The following is a 17,560-nucleotide window of genomic DNA, read 5'->3' on the forward strand; positions in this document are numbered from 1 at the left end:
TCATCTAGCAAGTTTAGAAAAACAGAATCAAATGGCTATTAATGAGGCTGTGTGGATAAGGAGGTTTTTTAAAATCAAAAGGAGTGAATGAAAAACAAGTAGTGCATACCCGTCAATTTTGTATCGAATAGTTGAATAGTTGAAAAATATTGAAGGAACCATCAATGTGGTGCCGAAATAGGATTTGATAGCAGAAGGCTTGAATGAATAAACGATAGAAGGATGAATCGGTGATTTCGATTTGAATGGATCGGATGCTGGAGGATGAAGAGAATGTAAAAGCGGCAAAGTGAGATTAAGGGAAAATTTCAAATTGGCCGGGTTCAGGATCCGACAGAGTTTTCTTTTTGTCTTGGTTTCAGGGCCAAATGAGAAAAATCAGAGGTTTCTGACCAGTTTTGGGCAGGTTTTGGTCACTGCGGCGACCATTGCAGCAGTTGGCTAGTACGTCAAGGTCCGGACTCCAAAGCAATTTCGGACCGCCAAATCGAGCATGGCAAGCCTGATGCAGAAGAACCAGCTGGTTCGCGGCCCCGCCTGGTGTACGCGGGGCTTTTTGTTTTTTGGATGTTGATATCAAATCCGGGTATCAAATCAAATCTGATGTGATACCCGAGACCACTCATATCTTATGGCCTGTCTGGCCTGTCTGACACTAGATGCAGGCGGTACCTGGCTAGTCTCAGCTTACTGTGGTGTATCATATGGGAGAACACAATAAAACTATTGGATATATGGTCAAGTTATTTGGAACATCTCGTATTTCTTTGATGTTCTTATGTCACCTCCAAGTTGGAACTGACAAATCTTGCACTTCAAGATACATACGTTTAAGAAATATGGAAGCAACCCAAGCTTATGAATGTATTTCCTCAATTTTTAGTAATCTTGGCTGATGAATAAAAACAAAGGATTGAAGACAACAGTACCCAACCCGAGCAGGCTATTGAGAGCATTCAAGGTGAAGATAATGGAGAGTTTCATGAAATACTTCTAGCAGTTGATCTTCCGTATTTTCAATTTAACATGTCTGTATTTAAGCTTGGTCGTTGTCGTCGAGTTCTTTTTCGTCTTTGGTGAGGTTATCTTCCGCTTTATTCTTGCCTTTCTTACGATCGTTTTTGACCTGAATGATTGTGTATCTCTTAGCATGGATGTCGTCCAGCCAAATCTGTACTTCGTCGTTGGATAAAGCGCTAGGTCCCTTGGCAATCATTACATCACTGACTAAGCTGTCTGGAGTGCGGTGGAACATCAGTTTCACTTGCCCGCGAAATGATTTCTTGGCGAATCCTTCCTTCAAGTTGGGGACTTTCGGATGGGCATCGGCCAAGATGTTAACACCACCTTGGAGGAAAGGAGCTGAAGACAAAAGACAAATAAAGGTTTGCAGTGGAGAAAAATCAAAAATGGATATGATTGAGGATAGATATTCTGGAACTCACTTATCAAGGAATTGAGCGCTTTTGTCAGCTCACTGCGTTTAAGTGCTTGTCGTGCTCCAGCTTCCGACTGAGTTTTAGGAAGGCCTGGCTTCACACGGAGGTGCTCCGGAGCCTTAGTTGCTTCGAATGAAAAACGCTCCAGGAGGTGTACCTTTTTTTCCATTAGAGCCCACCTTTTGCATGATGTATGCTCGTCCTGAAAGAGCGCTTGATTTGTTGATGTAGTCGGGTTCCAGCACGCTACTAGCAGGGGAAAATGTACGTTTAGCTGAGTATTCAAAATATGTAGCTGGATTTGGTTATACATGGATCAGACCCATTAGTCTTCTATGTGTGACTGCTCTAAAACTCAATTTGTAATATAGTGCTGAATGACTCACCTGCCTTACCACTTTGGTGATTTCAAGCTTCATGAGTTGTTCGCGAGTCTTGCTGCGAGACTTCCCGCTATGTCGCCATAGCCGTCCTTCACGCAGATCGCCCGATACTTTGCTTAAATTGACCAACTCCTTGAAAATTGGAACATATCTTGTGAGCTCATCGTCGGTGAGAGGTTTGAGATCAGATTTATTTTGAACTGTGACTTCGGAAGGAGCTTCAAGGGTCATGGGTGCTATGCCTCTGGGTGTTTGTGTGAGAGCGTATGCCTCGCTAGTGGTAACGCAGAGTCGTTCGAATATGTCCGGGCTGAATATTCGCTTTTCCTCTTCTTGAAACGTAGACCAGGTATTGCCAACAATGACATTACGTTTGGGAAAGCCTTCCGAAACGCCCTTTGGGGGTACTACGGATCAAATAGGATTTAATGAAGGTATCAGAAGGGGGCTTACTCCGGAGAATGAGAGGTGGATTGGACTTACTCTTGGTGGTAGTGGATGCAACACTATATGTTTGATAATTGGTGTATGCGTTTGGTTCGCGCGCCAGTGGCCCTTCCAATCTAACAAAGAAAGGTTGGGCAAATTGTCTGCACAAAAACTGAGGACAAGGAGGTTTAATGTGATTCAACTTACAAGGCCTCATCCAGGACGTGTCTGCTACATTTCAATACTATACACAACATGGTCTTGTCCAATTGATAAGCAGATTGTAGTGCTTGAGCTTCGAAAAGTCCGTTTGAAGAGGGCCTGTTGTTCTTAGGAAGCGAGAGGCTAGCTAATACTTCGTCCGCACGGCCGCGTCCCCACTCGACACCTAATTCGTGGAAGTTGTAGATATTGGGAAGAATGACATTTTCGCCGGAATCAAGTTCGAATTCGATTTTGGCGTCTGGTAATTGATGATCATCGTCGGAAGGCACTTGTTGTTCGTCTCGTTGGGCTCGCTGTTCACGTCCAACTGGGGATCCCGCATGGCCACCTCGCTTTGCACCTCGAGTTTGGCCTCGCTTTGCAGTTTGGCCTCGCCGTTTAGCAGGGGGGTGGTACTCTTCTTCCAAATCTGGGCTGGAGTAGGAAAACTTTGACTCAGCTTCAGTTCCATCTGGTGGCTCGTTACTACGTAGACCTGGCCGCATTGCTGATTAACTAGGTGAGTTTGAGCAGTTTGGATTAACCGGGTAATGTGTTCGTGAGGTAAGTTGTTGAAAGGTGGTGGTGGTAAGTAAGTGAAACGTGACGAAAGAGAGGGTTGTTGTCGATGTTGAAATGTTAAATCACAGAGGGGTGGGAGGACGTAACGAGTTGATGGGGTTTGTTGTATATGGACCAGAATTGAGGTTATAGTTGAGGTGGTAGGATGAGTTGCTGAAATTGCAACGTATTGTGGTGTGGAAAGTTATATTTGACCACAGGTGGTGGGATGGCACTGGTTAGATGTAGATGACTGCACATTGGGATTGTGAAATTGCCTATTGAAGTTGAAAATCTTACGTGGTGGAATATCAGCTGAGGTGGTGAGAGTAGATGTATAAGTTGTGAAATATTATCTTAGATGTGGAGATTGGTGAAATTTTGATTAATACTGGTAAGATATTCTATGTAGGTGGTGAAAGATTAGGTGAGGTGGTAACTTATTAGTTTAGCTGGTGAAATAGTTAACCCTTGCCATTGTGGTGGTAACATGACTTGTAAGGTTTGTAATACATATGGTGTGGTGGTGAGATTATTTGTAAGGGTTGTAATATATCAAGGGTACTACCTTGATGGTATGGGGACTTAGAGGGATTTCGAATTTGGCCTAGCGGCGAATACTCAGCTAAAGATTTCTAAAGCCGGGTTTTCGGACTACATAGGTTGATAGCGAGTACATATTCAACCAATACAGTCGGAGGTTTTAACTACGTACAGGTGCATTGAGGTGAGCATTGAATTTTTTTTTTTTTTTCAACATTTGTTCAATTTTACTTCCAAATTCTTTCCCTTTTCTTCCTGTTTTTTTCCTACTTGTCAGCTGATTACATTATCAACAGGAACTGAGAGGATGAACTAAGCATTTGTGAGGCTTCATGCCTTAGCAGAAAAGTTTGAGGGAGTGCTGGCTCATCTGCCCACGTCATCTCAGCCCCTCAGCTGATCCTCAGTGGTATGCCTTGGAGCCCGCTGATCCGGGATTTTGGACAAGGTTCTGAGATGTTGTGAGTATGCAATGACTCATGGACTGATTCTGAGTACTCATCTGGGAGGCTGATCTCAAAGAATGCTCATCCAAGATGGAAATGAGCATTATCCAGAAAAGTACAGCAAAATTTGAGAAAAACAGCCTGATCACCTGAGATCAAAATTGTCAATTGAAGGAATCTGAAAGAAAGACAATCTTTTTCGGACAGTCCAGGAAAGTGTACAATTCTCACCTGTATGTGTGCATCAAGTGTGGCCCCTGTGAAACATGTCTGCCAAATATTTCCTGGTATCCCAAGGACAAATCTAGAGGTGAGTCTTGTATCACCTATTAAACTACTTGACCAACCTAATAGTTCAAGTCAAGATATCATAATGAAGAAAATAATTTGATGTGTATGGTCTCAGCAATATATTCTGTTCCTATGTAGATATGTTGTGGTAAAAAGATTGTGATCATTTTCAAGTCATTTACAGTCATTAGTAGTGTGTGTATGTGATGACTCAAGGTGTGTGTGAGTGTCTGTAATTCAGAAGTTGAAGTCAAGATTGGTGTTCAAGGACTGGTTTCATGTGGTTGATGAATGAGGAGATGTGGTATCCAAATCAGGAATAGTGTGTGGAATGTAGATGGAATGATGGGTTTCAATTTTTTCCTCTTTGAGGATAGCTATACACTTTTGTGTGCATTCACTTGTTCCAAACCCCTTGTCAGAATTTTTCTTGTGTCTGTACCTTGCGCTCAGTTTACTCTTATATGGTATACCCAGCCACTCTCGAGCTCTCACTTCCTTCCTCACCGTTAGGAATTGATTGCTCAAGAGTAAGCTCTTTCACTTCTCTCCTCTTCATCACTGTTCCCTGGATAGCGCTCACATGTGTCTCAAATATTTCTTTTTGTTCTCTTACTCCCTGCACTTCTGCAGGTAAGGCGTTGATCTCTTATGCCCAGTGTTCATTTGTCTATTTGAGTCTTATCATAGAGCTGACATCATACACCTGTCCAGGTAAATAGTGCTACTTGTTATTGTTTTTCATTTATCTTTTTAGTTAGTTTTGACCATTAGGAATTGATTGCTCAAGATTCTTTTTGTTCTCTTACTCCCCTGCACTTCTGCCAGTAACGCGTTGATCACTTCCACCCAGTGTTCATTTTTCTATTTGAGTCTTATCATACAGCTCACATCATACACCTGTCTGTCCAAGTTGTCTTCTGCTCTATTGCGTAGATTTTCGGATCTGCATCAAATTATTTCAAGATAGATGGACAAGTTTCACCTGGTATCTCAATGAGAAATCTAGATGTGAGCCTCCTATCACTCCTCGCCTAAAATACTTGACTAACCTGCAGATCTGAGACAAGACATATGGTCAAAGAAGTAGAAAGACTTAGAAGAAATACAAGATATAAGATTGTTCACTGTGTCCTTGTGGCAGTCTCTTGATGACGAGCGCACACGGACTGCCTTTGAGGCACAAAGGCGGCCCATGTGCACTTGTCGACACGCAAACACCACACAGACATGGTGGTTAAAAGATATAATCTGACCTAAAGGTTCAAGTCAAGCTAGTATAATAAAGAAATAATATGACAGGTAAGGCCTCCACAATGGAAATAGTGTTAACATAATAACAGATGAGATAAAAGGTGAGATGACAAAGATGAAGAAGTGTAAGATTTGGGACTGACTTCCTACCCCTTATCCTTCGAAACCAGGTAAGTGTTTATTCATTTCATTCTTATTCATTTCTTTATTATATTACTTGTATAGTGTCAAAGCAATTTGGGACTGACTTCCTACCCCTTATCCTTTGGAACCAGTCTTACGTACTGTGTTGTGATAGATTTGAAATAATAAGTCTCACGGGTTCTAGAAACCTGTCCCGCTCTGTGTTCCACGGCGCCCTCTTTGTGTGAAGCTAGTGAAGGTATAACAAACCTTACAAGAAGTCAATATGTAATTGGATAAAATAAGAAGAAATGAAACCAGAAGTATATAGAGATGAAAACCGTAGGAGAACTCACTCTTTTTCTATACCATAGATAGCCAAATGAGAAAAATAGAAAGTGTACACATTGTTATGACCTGTCACGCGTGTTACATGTAGAGTTCATACTAGTCTTGTCTCCCGTTGTGCATATTGCTTTTCCTCACTTAGCAATCTACTATATTCACGAGACCACTCTTAAAGCTTCTCTTGCATCTCCCTCTCGAAGCTACAACATATTGCTAAGTCTCATCAAAAGAGATCCAAGAGAAGAATCACCGAAAGTAAGAAGAAATCAAAACGAACGATTAAGAAGAAAGTTAAAAGAAGTTAAGAAGAAAGATTTTCAAAGTTAATAAAGTTAAATTAAAAGTATAAACTTAATCTGCACTCCGCAAGCAAAGTTAGAAGAAAGTTGATTACTCAGTATTACCACAGAAGTAACATTTAAAGAAGATAACTTATACCCCGCATAATCTCAAATACCACTGCATCCTTCCAAAACGCCAAACTTTAAGCTTCCCTCTAACTCAACGGACTCGGAGTCATCGGAAAAAGAATTCTACGAGACAGAAGAGACCGCAATGAATCCAGAACACGAACAGCCCTCTATGGCCGAGATTTTACGGCAAATGAGAGAATTAAACACTCAATTCTTAGAGGTCAAAGCAAGCTTAGCTGAAGAATTGCAGAAACGAGAAGAAGCTGAGAGAAGAAGTGACGAAGCAGAACAACGACTACGTCAATTTGAAACAACCCGCACTACCTCCACTCAACTACCTCACAGCTCCGCCCCGATCGCTCAGACCTCTGTTCCGCAAACGATTAGTCAAATAAAGCCTCCTAAGATCGCCACTCCGAATAAATATGATGGTACTAAAGGACAGAAAGCCGAAGTTTATGTTAATCAGGTCTGCTTATATATGCAAATGAATGCTGCTGCATTTGTGAACGAACAAGCTCAAGTTGTGTTCGCGTTATCTTACCTTGATGGGAAAGCCAGTATTTGGAGCCAAAATTTTACCGATCAACTACTCGACCAAGATAAAATGAAACAAGTTACTTGGAAAAAATTCATTGAATCATTTAAAGCAACGTTCTTTGACTCTGAAAGATTGGCTAAAGCAGAAAAAGAAATGAGGGCGTTAACTCAAACAAAGGCAGTGGTAGATTATTGGATTAAGTTTTCGGAATTAGCGTTGATAGTTAAATGGCCTGAGAATGTATTACTATCTCAATTTAAGCAAGGATTAAAGAAAGAAATCACGGTGCATATGGTACGGGACGAATTCAAGGAAGTTGAAGAAATGGCAAAGTTAGCTATTAAACTTGATAATGAAATTAATAAAAGAGACTCCAACACGCACCACCCAATTGTTTCGACCAACACAACTTCAACCTCAACCACTATTACTGATCCAGATGCAATGGATTGTTCGGCTTATCGTGTTAACATATCAAATGAGGAGTATAACAAGAGAGGAGCAATGGGAATGTGTTATAGTTGTGGTAAAGATGATCATTTTATTAGAGACTGTCCAACTAGAAAAAGACGTGGAGGTAGAGGAGGTTGGAGAGGTAGAGGAGGATATGGAGGTTATGGGAAATTCAAAAGTAAAGTTGCTGAAGTGGATGGTGTCAAGGAAGAAGAGAAGGACGATGGAAGAGCTGAAGCCTCAAAAAATGGAGGCGCTCGGGAGTGCTAGTGGTGCCACACTCGAGCGGTAATTACTTAACTGAAGATTGTAGTAGCTTAAATTCACTTGAAATAAAAGATACGCGAATCATTGATTTTGTTACTATTTTCGAAGTTAAGAGTGCCACCCCCATTGTTGCGAGAGCCTTAGTAGACAGCGGTGCTACACATGAAGCAATGAGCCACCGGTTTGTCTCTGCCAACAAGTTCAAGACGGACCCATTACCTCAAACCAGAAGTGTAACTGGTTTTAGTGGTCACGAGTCAAGAATCACCCATACTGTTGACCTCTGTGTCAACTCCATTGAATCAACACCAACCACCTTCATAATCACTGAATTGCGCGACAAGTACGACATAATTCTTGGAATGCCTTGGATACGACAAAATTTTGAAAAGATTGATTGGAAGAACGGTCAACTCAAGGAAAATCATTCACTCATTGCAGTTGTAGAATCAACTTCGTCAAGACCGGACAAAGCCTCGAGGAACCACAAGGAGGAGCCTATGAGGCATGCTAGGAATCTTGACGAGGGGGTGGAGCCTGAAAACTCATTAACACCCCCGCAATGTGCGTATATTTCTAATTATTCAAATGACGAAAAAGAAGCAGCTAGCAAGCCATTACATCATGTAGAAAACTTAACACACACGAATTCGAACGAACACATTCAACTGCCGGAACAAGAGAAACGAAATGAAACTGCAGCTGACCGTAAGGCAGCTTTGTTGGTGCCGAAAAACCCCTTGGAGGACCACGAAAGACGGGATCCTACGAGGCAAGCTAGGCACCATGACAAGGGGGTTGAATTCAAGTTGAGTTCGTCACAGCCCCCGCAGAGTACGTGTAAACATTCTTCAATCTCAAATGTGAATGAACATGCTGGCAAGCGTTTTTCTTTTCAACCACAGCATGCTATCCAACGACTCAACTCAAGCCTAAATCGTCAAAACAAAGTGATGGATCAACTACGAACTTTACAACCACCGACAAAATCAATGATTGATGTAATGAAAACGTCATGGAACCTGTCTGCGAAGATAGCAGCAGATCAAGTGAAGGACTCACCTACTAAGAACGCGGCTGAACTCGTACCCGAATGCTATCACGACTATTTACCTATGTTCGAAAAGAGCAATTCTGACGTTTTACCACCTCATCGCCCATATGATTTCAGAGTTGATTTGATACCTGGAGCATCGCCACAAGCAGGAAAAGTTATTCCTTTATCACCGAAAGAAACTGAAGTGCTTAATGAGATGCTTGAAAAAGGACTGAAAAATGGAACAATTCGCCGTACAACTTCTCCTTGGGCAGCTCCTGTCTTATTTACCGGCAAGAAAGACGGAAATTTACGACCCTGTTTCGATTACAGACGACTCAATGCCGTAACTGTAAAGAACAAATACCCCCTTCCACTGACAATGGAACTAATAGATAGCCTACTAAATGCAGATGAATTCACGAGTTTAGATATGAGGAATGGGTATAATAATCTAAGGGTCAGGGAAGGCGACGAAGCAAAACTAGCATTTATATGTAAATCTGGCCAATTTGAACCGCGAACAATGCCCTTTGGACCAACGGGAGCGCCTGGATTTTTTCAGTACTTCATTCAAGATATACTGAAAGCTCATATAGGCCGAAATGTGGCTGCGTATCAGGATGACATATTAATCTACACCGGTCCAGGAGTTAATCATCAAGAGGTCGTGAAAGAAGTTTTGGAAATATTAAGACGTCAAAATGTATGGTTAAAACCTGAAAAATGTAAATTCTCAAAGAAAGAAATTTCGTATTTAGGATTAATCATCTCAAAGAATCAAATTAGGATGGATGAAAGCAAAGTCAAAGCAGTAAAAGACTGGCCAACCCCAAAAAATTTATCTGAAGTACAGACCTTTTTGGGATTTGCAAATTTTTACAGAAGATTCATTGATCAGTTCTCAAAGATCGCACGACCACTGCACGAGCTGTCACAAAAGAATGTTGCGTTTGAATGGAATGAACAACGTCAGAGAGCATTCGAAACACTCAAGACTGCGTTCACCACCGCCCCGGTATTGAAAATTGCGGATCCATACAAAGCTTTTGTATTGGAATGTGATTGCTCTGACTATGCGCTAGGAGCGGTACTTTCTCAAGTGTCTGATGATGACAATGAACTACATCCTATTGCATACTTATCAAGATCTCTAATTCAGGCAGAGCGGAACTATGAAATATTCGACAAGGAATTATTGGCAGTAGTAGCATCTTTCAAAGAATGGCGACAGTATCTCGAGGGGAATCCAAACCGCCTCAATGTTATTGTGTATAGTGATCATAAGAATTTACAATCCTTGATGACAACCAAAGAACTGACACGGCGGCAAGCAAGGTGGGCCGAAATTCTTGGCAGCTTTGATTTTGAAATTAGATTTCGACCAGGTAGACAATCCACCAAGCCAGATGTGTTATCTCGGAGACCGGATTTAGTCCCAGCTGAAGGAACAAAGCTCACATTTGGACAGCTACTAAAACCCGAAAATTTGCCTGCTGATGCATTTATTGATGAATTAGAGATTATTGATAAATGGTTTGAAGAAGAAGAATTGCTGGAACAAGATAAAGAGAACAACAGTGAAGAAGAAAATAACAATCAAATGCTTATGACCGACAGAGAAATATTACAAATTATAAAGATGAAGAGCAAGTCCGACCCGAAAATCAATGAGATGATTAGGCTTTGTGCTGAAATGCCAATGTCGAAGCATATCAAGGACTATCAAACTATTGATGGCATTTTATATTTCAAAAACAAGGCTGTTATTCCGTCTGACACTGATTTGAAATTACACATCCTTCGTTCTAGACACGATAGCAGATTAGCAGGTCATCCGGGGAGAATGCGAACGTTAGCACTGGTAAAGCGCGCATATCACTGGCCGTCAATGAAAGCATTCATCAACAAATACGTGGACGGATGTGGATCATGTCAACGCGTAAAATCTAGGACCGAAAAGCCATTTGGAAGTCTCCAACCTTTACCTATCCCGGAAGGACCATGGCTCGACATTTGCTACGACCTAATCACGGACTTACCCAAATCTGGAGGTTATGACAGTATCCTAACTGTTGTTGACAGACTCACAAAGATGGCGCACTTTGTTGCATGTAGGAAGAGCATGAAATCCGAAGAGCTTGCTGATTTAATGATCAAGGAAGTTTGGAGGTTGCACGGCACTCCACGAACGGTAACATCTGATCGAGGAAATATCTTTATATCACGTATCACTAAAGATTTCCACAGAAGACTAGGCATCAAGACCCAATCCTCAACGGCGTATCATCCCCAAACAGATGGCCAATCAGAAATTACGAACAAAGCGGTTGAATTATATATCAGGCACTTCACCGCATACAAGCAAGATGACTGGCTGACGTTATTACCATTTGCTGAATTTTCGTATAACAACAGTGAACACTTGGCGATAGGCGTGTCCCCGTTCAAAGCTAATTATGGATTCAATGTCAACTTCACCGATGTTCCGTCCAGTGAACAATGTTTACCGCTGGTGGAACAAAGAATTGATCAAATCAAAAATGTTCAACGTGAATTAAAAGATGCAATGGGCCTAACTCAAGAATTAATGAAGATGCAACATGATAGCAAAGTTCGAGATACGCCTAATTGGAAGAAAGGAGACAAGGTCTGGCTCAACAACAAGCACCTATCAACAACACGGCCCACAGCTAAGTTTGCCCATAGATGGGTAGGACCATTTGTTATTTCAGCGTGTGTGTCTAAAAATGCTTACAAGATTGTGTTACCTAAATCTATGAGTAAGGTACACCCTGTTTTTCACGTCAACCTATTAAGAAAATTCGAAGAAAGCAAGATACCAGGACATCACAAAATGCCGCCACCACCAATAGTTATGAATAATGAAGATGAATTTGAAATTAATGAAATACTTGATAAGAGAAAAAGAGGAAGAAAATTAGAGTATTTAATTAACTGGAAGGGATATGGTGAAGAACATGATTCATGGGAACCAGAAGAAGGTCTCAAGAATGCAAAACAATTAATGAATGATTTTAATAGAAAGTATCCAGATGCTGAAGTTAGATACAAAAGGACGAGGAGAAAGAAGTGAGGGTATGGCTTTTTCCCACTGGGTTTTTTAATGCCACCCGGGGATAGATGCTGGCCTGCAAGAGGAGGTAGAGACATAAAAGGGGGAGTGGTGTTATGACCTGTCACGCGTGTTACATGTAGAGTTCATACTAGTCTTGTCTCCCGTTGTGCATATTGCTTTTCCTCACTTAGCAATCTACTATATTCACGAGACCACTCTTAAATCTTCTCTTGCATCTCCCTCTCGAAGCTACAACACACATGTCCCAGGAGCAGCACAATTTAAGCATGAGATAATTAGGGCTTGAGGTTTAAGTTCAATATAAAAATTGTATTCAGATATAATTGGCTTATGTGGGTTAATGTATTAGCAATGTTTTGAATATCTGTCACAATACCTGAAACCTCAGTTATGAGAGAAGTTAACTCTCAACATCAAGAAGCATAAAAGGTCAGACCAACAGGCTTATCTCTGAAAACTCAATGCCATGACATAAAACAAACCCAACCTGGGAGCCAAGGATACTGTTGGAATCCTGGCATTGGTGGAGATCCAGATATCTCATTGAGAATTAAATATTTGAACTCCTCGTTTTACTTGGTTTCTACAGCATAACAATTCATGCCTTGAAGTGGAATTCTTTGTAGATATCCAGAGCAACATGTTATACTCATTGGTACTAGCATTCATACTTGATTCTACATCAAAATCTCAGCACAAATCAATACACATATTGCAATGTGTCTTGTGTGTTGCAGCAGAACAGTTGTAGTCCTCCATAGGATGCTATAATTTCTGCCTATGGTTATGATGCATAAGCAACAAGTGCTTTTTTTGGAAAAATATTGGGAGGCTAGTCCACATTTTTTTGGCCTCAATTGTGACTCAGGAATAACCAAAGCCAATCTTGAGTTTCTAGGCCTTGTAGTTTGTGTCAGACACATTGGAATAGTTTTGTTTAGACAAATAGTAAACTAAAAAGGTTTTTCTGTGACACTCTGGATGTTACGGTTAAAGTAAACCCACTTGGAAACATATGACATAGCATATTTCTTTCATCACATCTTAACCTCTGCTTCCTATGTTCCCAGGTAGGCTCTTTGGTTGTAATTTTTTACTGATTGATGTTACAAGTTGAGAAAACCTAGCACATCTTATACTCTTCCATCATTTTTGTTTTTGTTTTTGTCAATGATTTTTGACATTTACAGAAATTCACACAGGTTTTCACTAGCATAGAAACAATAAAGCCCTATATCAATATTTTTTTGTTGAGTTATCCTTCAGCCAATACTCTGTATTTGCTCCAAGTTGATATGAATTTTGAAGAGAAACAAAATCAAAAAATTGAACAATTACCTTAATTTTTTAAGCAGCTGTACATTCTCAGATCACTGTCAGCTATATTAACAAAAAAACACTGGACATAACAGGCAGTCTCCAGCTTGATTGCATCTCTGTCAACAATGGTGCTGTGTGCTTTGCTCACAAGTCACATTTCCACCCTGGAAACAAGCTCTCTGATTTGTCAAGTTCAACAAAGTCACTATGGCTGTCTTATTCAAAATTCACACCGCACCGACAGGGAGGAGAGCACCCTCCCAGTTGATCCTGGACCAAGAAGAGTGACCACTGGACAGAAGGTGGCAAATGAGCTTGATTTGACAAATTATACCTTCACACCGGTTGTCTTCTGCATAGTGGTCACTCTAATTGGTACAGCAGTAACTGATGGAGTGATCTCAATCTCATTGTCAACATGTGTATCTCAAAGAACATTGTTATAGTGACCTTATGGCTCTTAGCAAATTGACGGTTGTTGTCTGGACATTTTCGAGGAAAGAAGATTGATGGAAAGTGCTATTAGGCAACTTTGGCGCTGCATAGAATTTAAAGAACCGGTAGGGAAGATGAGATTGATTCCAAAAGATCATTCCACGGATTGTTTTGGATACGATCGGTTTGATTATATCGATCAGGTCAAATATGTACCATTCCTGGTCCAGTGGACAGATTACAAGCTTTGCTAAAATAAGGTAGTGATTGGATATCAAAAACAAGGGTCTAGGCCCTGGGGAGCTTCGAATATCGATTGAGGTTGATTCCGAATTTTCTTTGAGATGGACACAAATGAGAGCTTTGTTGAAATGATTGCGAAATGAGTGCGATTGTTATGGCATTGCACACTAGTTAATCTTTATCATGGTGCTTCATTACGTAACAGTTACGGGTTTCAAACTTGTGCAAAAACCGTGCGAGGGCGACATGGAAGTTCCGTGCAAGTTCTGTGCAAGTTCTACTTATTCTCATATCTTGCACAGAATTTGCACAGAATTTGCACATGATTTGCACATGATTTGCACATGATTTGCACATAATTTGCACACAATTTACGCGAATTAATTCTGAAGTTGGAATGCCATATGTACATAAGTGTGGCTTGTGTTTTTTTGCTTCAATGGTTCCTCGATGCATTTCTGCATGCAGAAGGTGCTTAAATACTCCTAGGGTGTTCCCAGCATCTTTCCTGGTCAGCAACCGAGTACTCTTTTTTCTGGTTTTGGGTTTGTCTCCAATTTTTCTTTGTTTATGTACTAATTAGTGATTGGCCGTCTCTTTTTGTTTACAGAAATTACACTGATCTGATTTTTCTTCGTTTGTCCGAAATAAATGTGCATTTATGGATTTGAATGCGAGACTTTGACTGAGATCAAAGAAGGGAGATCTCTGAGACATTGATTATGGTGTACCTTTCACTCCCGTGAGGGTGATTGTGGAGGCAGTGGGTCGTGGATTGTGATGATCTATTCTGGAAGCTGCGGCCTGCGAGTCATCGAAGTCATGGAGCCAGGAGAGAGAGAAATCAGTGATCAAATGGCACCATGGATAGTTTTAGAATGGTTTGATTGTCAAGTCAAAAATTATTGAGTCCAGCTGAATCCAGTTTTTGAAAGATGTAAGGAAGGGAGGATTAAAGCCTTTCGGGTGCAACATGATTTTCACGAAAGGTGTGGTAGGGTGGCGAGTTTATGGCGCTATACGGACAACAGGATGTCGGTGTTAATTCATGATTGTGGGCAAGTCCACTGTCCGAGTCAGGATGGGGGCGCGGCTCTAAAAAAAAAGGCGCGCCCTGGCGCGTTTGTCGGAAAAATAGGCGCGTCTGGGCGCCACTGGCGCGTTAGGCGCGTCCTCTCACAGTGCGAAAAGTTAAAAAACAGTCAAAAAACGAAAAGAAACCAGTCGAAAAATTGTATTTCAGCATAGCACACGTAATAAAAACAATAAGATCAGTCAAATATGACTTCATCGGGGTTCCAGGCTCCAGGAGCGCCAACAGCAGGTGTACTTTCACCTGCAGACTCAACATGATGAAAAGATTGAACCTCAAATAAAGTCAGATCAAAGAGAGATCTAATAAAACCATCATAAGAATCAGCCTCTAAAGCGGGGTCAACAAGCATCGGTTCCTCTTGCAATCGGGCCACTCCTTGTTCAAACTCTTCAAGATCATCTGGGCCAGAAAAGAGCTCTGATGGTTCTACTTGTGGGTCTTCGATAACTTCAATTTCTTTGTCGGTATGATTGTTGACCGATTTGGATTTCTTTGTTGGGTTCTTGTTTGTTTCGGAAAGCTGAACTTGTGATATCATCTTGAGATTTGTGAGGGTCATTGCAGCTCGCTGTTTTGTCTTTGTAGCTGACATGGCTGAAAATAGGCTTTCAACACCCGCAGCATGGGCTATGATCTCGAGTAGTTTGATAGCAAGATGTTTAAGTAGACTCGTCTGTAGGGTTGTAGGCACATCGAGCCAGTAATCGATTGCAAGCAAAACTATGTATACATGAATCAAAGAGTTAGTAGCCGAAGTCGCCTGGATGGTTTAAAAAAGGACATACATTTCTTTGATGTACCAAAATGACCTTCACCATTGAGATAAAGATGGGCCTGTTGTGCAATCGTAATGGCATTGGCTTGCGAGTATCCCCAGAAAAAAGCGAGGTTAACGATCATCTTTTGGATCGATTTGATCGGATAGGCACGTGATACAGACAGATGGCGACAGCTTGGAGTAAGGAATAAAGCAAGGATGAAGATCAGTTCGTCGTAGTAGGCACGAGCTCTTGAATTCAAAACACCAAGACAGTAAGTCTTGTAATTGACATAACCCGGCCAGGTAGAAAGATCGAGACTTGAAATTTGGATGTAAACGTTAATCAACTCTTTCCAGATGTCACCAAGGGTTGTAGAGGTTGATTCTAAGCGAGCAAGGGCATCAACAACCGGCTTGAGGAACAAAACAAGTGCTTTGTTTGCAGTGAAATGGTTGCGAGTTCAAACAATCAAAGCTGTTTCTTTTGGGATTGTCGGAGTGTCCAATGTCGGATCATCAGACATATCGGCGCATTTGAGAAATCCTAATTCATGTGTGTCGACAGAAAGACAGACTTTGCTATAGATGTACCACCGACTGTCACATGAGCTCTGTATACCGTGAGTAATACCTTCCTTTTTTCGCCATGATTCAAGATGCTCGGTCCAGTGATGTGAAGATGTGAAGTACCTAACTAACTCCTTGTTATTCGAGACCACTTTTTTCATGTCTTGGTGGTTGAGAAAGTCTTTGGCAATCAGATTGAAAAAATGCAAACAACAAGGAATGCCAATAACATGAGGATGTGCTTCACGGATAATTCTCTACATGATAAGCATCATATCAGACAAGAACATCATGGAAGCACCAAGAACAAGATATGAACAGAACTCACTCGAAGTTTCACCATGGGTGTAGGATTATCAGTCACAACAGCAACTATCTGGTCCCACTTTATTCCTGACAAGCTGAGTGTACTATCAAGACTCGAAGAAATGTTCTCGGAAGTGTGTCGGATTTGGTGAAGGTCGAGTGTATCGATAAAGTGTTTGACTTTTGTGCCACGTAGAGCCAAGACAGCATAAACACTGTTTCGAGATATGTCGGACCATCCATCAAGGGAGATTGTTAGACCCGACTGGCGGGAAAGATCATCTCGCATTTCTTTGACAGTGCGAGCATGCACAATTGGTAAAATACGGTTTGTCATCACATATCTAGTAGCGGTTGTGATTGGTGAAACTGATAGCCTTTCTTGAAAACGAATGAAATGCTTGTTTTCAAGCACAGAGAAAGGTATGCGGCCAGTTATCAAGGCGAGACAGAGATGTTGATTGATTTGATCCATTTTGTCTTGAGTTCTTTTGACAAAATGATGGAGTGACACATCAGTAAAGTTGTGAATTAGCTTGGGTTTGTCAATAGCTGAAGTTGAGGTGGAATCTTCATTAGTTGAGTCGGAGGAATTAGCAGACGATTGTGGCTGAACAGTGTTTATGTATGCTGATTTCTGGTCACCAGGAATTGATCGGCAGAGATTGATGATATGCTTCTGTAATAGATGAGGTTTACCATTCATAACCTGGTTGCAATAGGTGCATTTGGCGTCTCGTCGTCCAGCTGATTGATCACGCTCTTTGCCCATGAGAAACCCAGTCCAACGAACACCGCAGCCACTTGAGGGGAGAATCCATTCGGGTTCTGGGGCTGTTGGATGAGGACTATTACTATGTTTTTTGCGTTTTGGCATTGTAATGACTTGTTTGATGATGAGGAGAAAGTGTGAAGTGGAGTTTGAAAAGAAATCAGATGAGGAAAGCTCCATTTTCTCACTATGGGGCATACAAGTTTTTTAGGCATGTTGCTTTGATCGAA

At 41.2% G+C, this 17,560-nt stretch overlaps 2 protein-coding genes across 2 annotated transcripts; both read right to left on the reverse strand.

Annotated features, from left to right (window-relative positions):
• MELLADRAFT_91166 (uncharacterized protein) lies at positions 1 to 429 on the reverse strand (the record flags this gene model as incomplete). Its single annotated transcript, XM_007414058.1, has 3 exons — positions 1 to 4; positions 110 to 351; positions 394 to 429. 3 exons carry the CDS (start codon positions 427 to 429, stop codon positions 1 to 3), a joined length of 282 nt encoding a protein of 93 aa, XP_007414120.1.
• Positions 430 to 842: 413 nt separating this feature from the next.
• MELLADRAFT_78734 (uncharacterized protein) lies at positions 843 to 3,322 on the reverse strand (the record flags this gene model as incomplete). Its single annotated transcript, XM_007414057.1, has 5 exons — positions 843 to 1,362; positions 1,446 to 1,713; positions 1,826 to 2,229; positions 2,306 to 2,385; positions 2,459 to 3,322. The coding sequence occupies 5 exons, from the start codon at positions 2,959 to 2,961 to the stop codon at positions 1,037 to 1,039; spliced, it is 1,581 nt and encodes a 526-aa protein (XP_007414119.1).
• Between the last annotated feature and the right edge of the window lie 14,238 nt (positions 3,323 to 17,560).

This window comes from Melampsora larici-populina (genome assembly GCF_000204055.1).
Source record: "Melampsora larici-populina 98AG31 unplaced genomic scaffold MELLAscaffold_40, whole genome shotgun sequence".
Classification (NCBI taxonomy): Eukaryota; Fungi; Basidiomycota; class Pucciniomycetes; order Pucciniales; family Melampsoraceae; genus Melampsora; species Melampsora laricis-populina.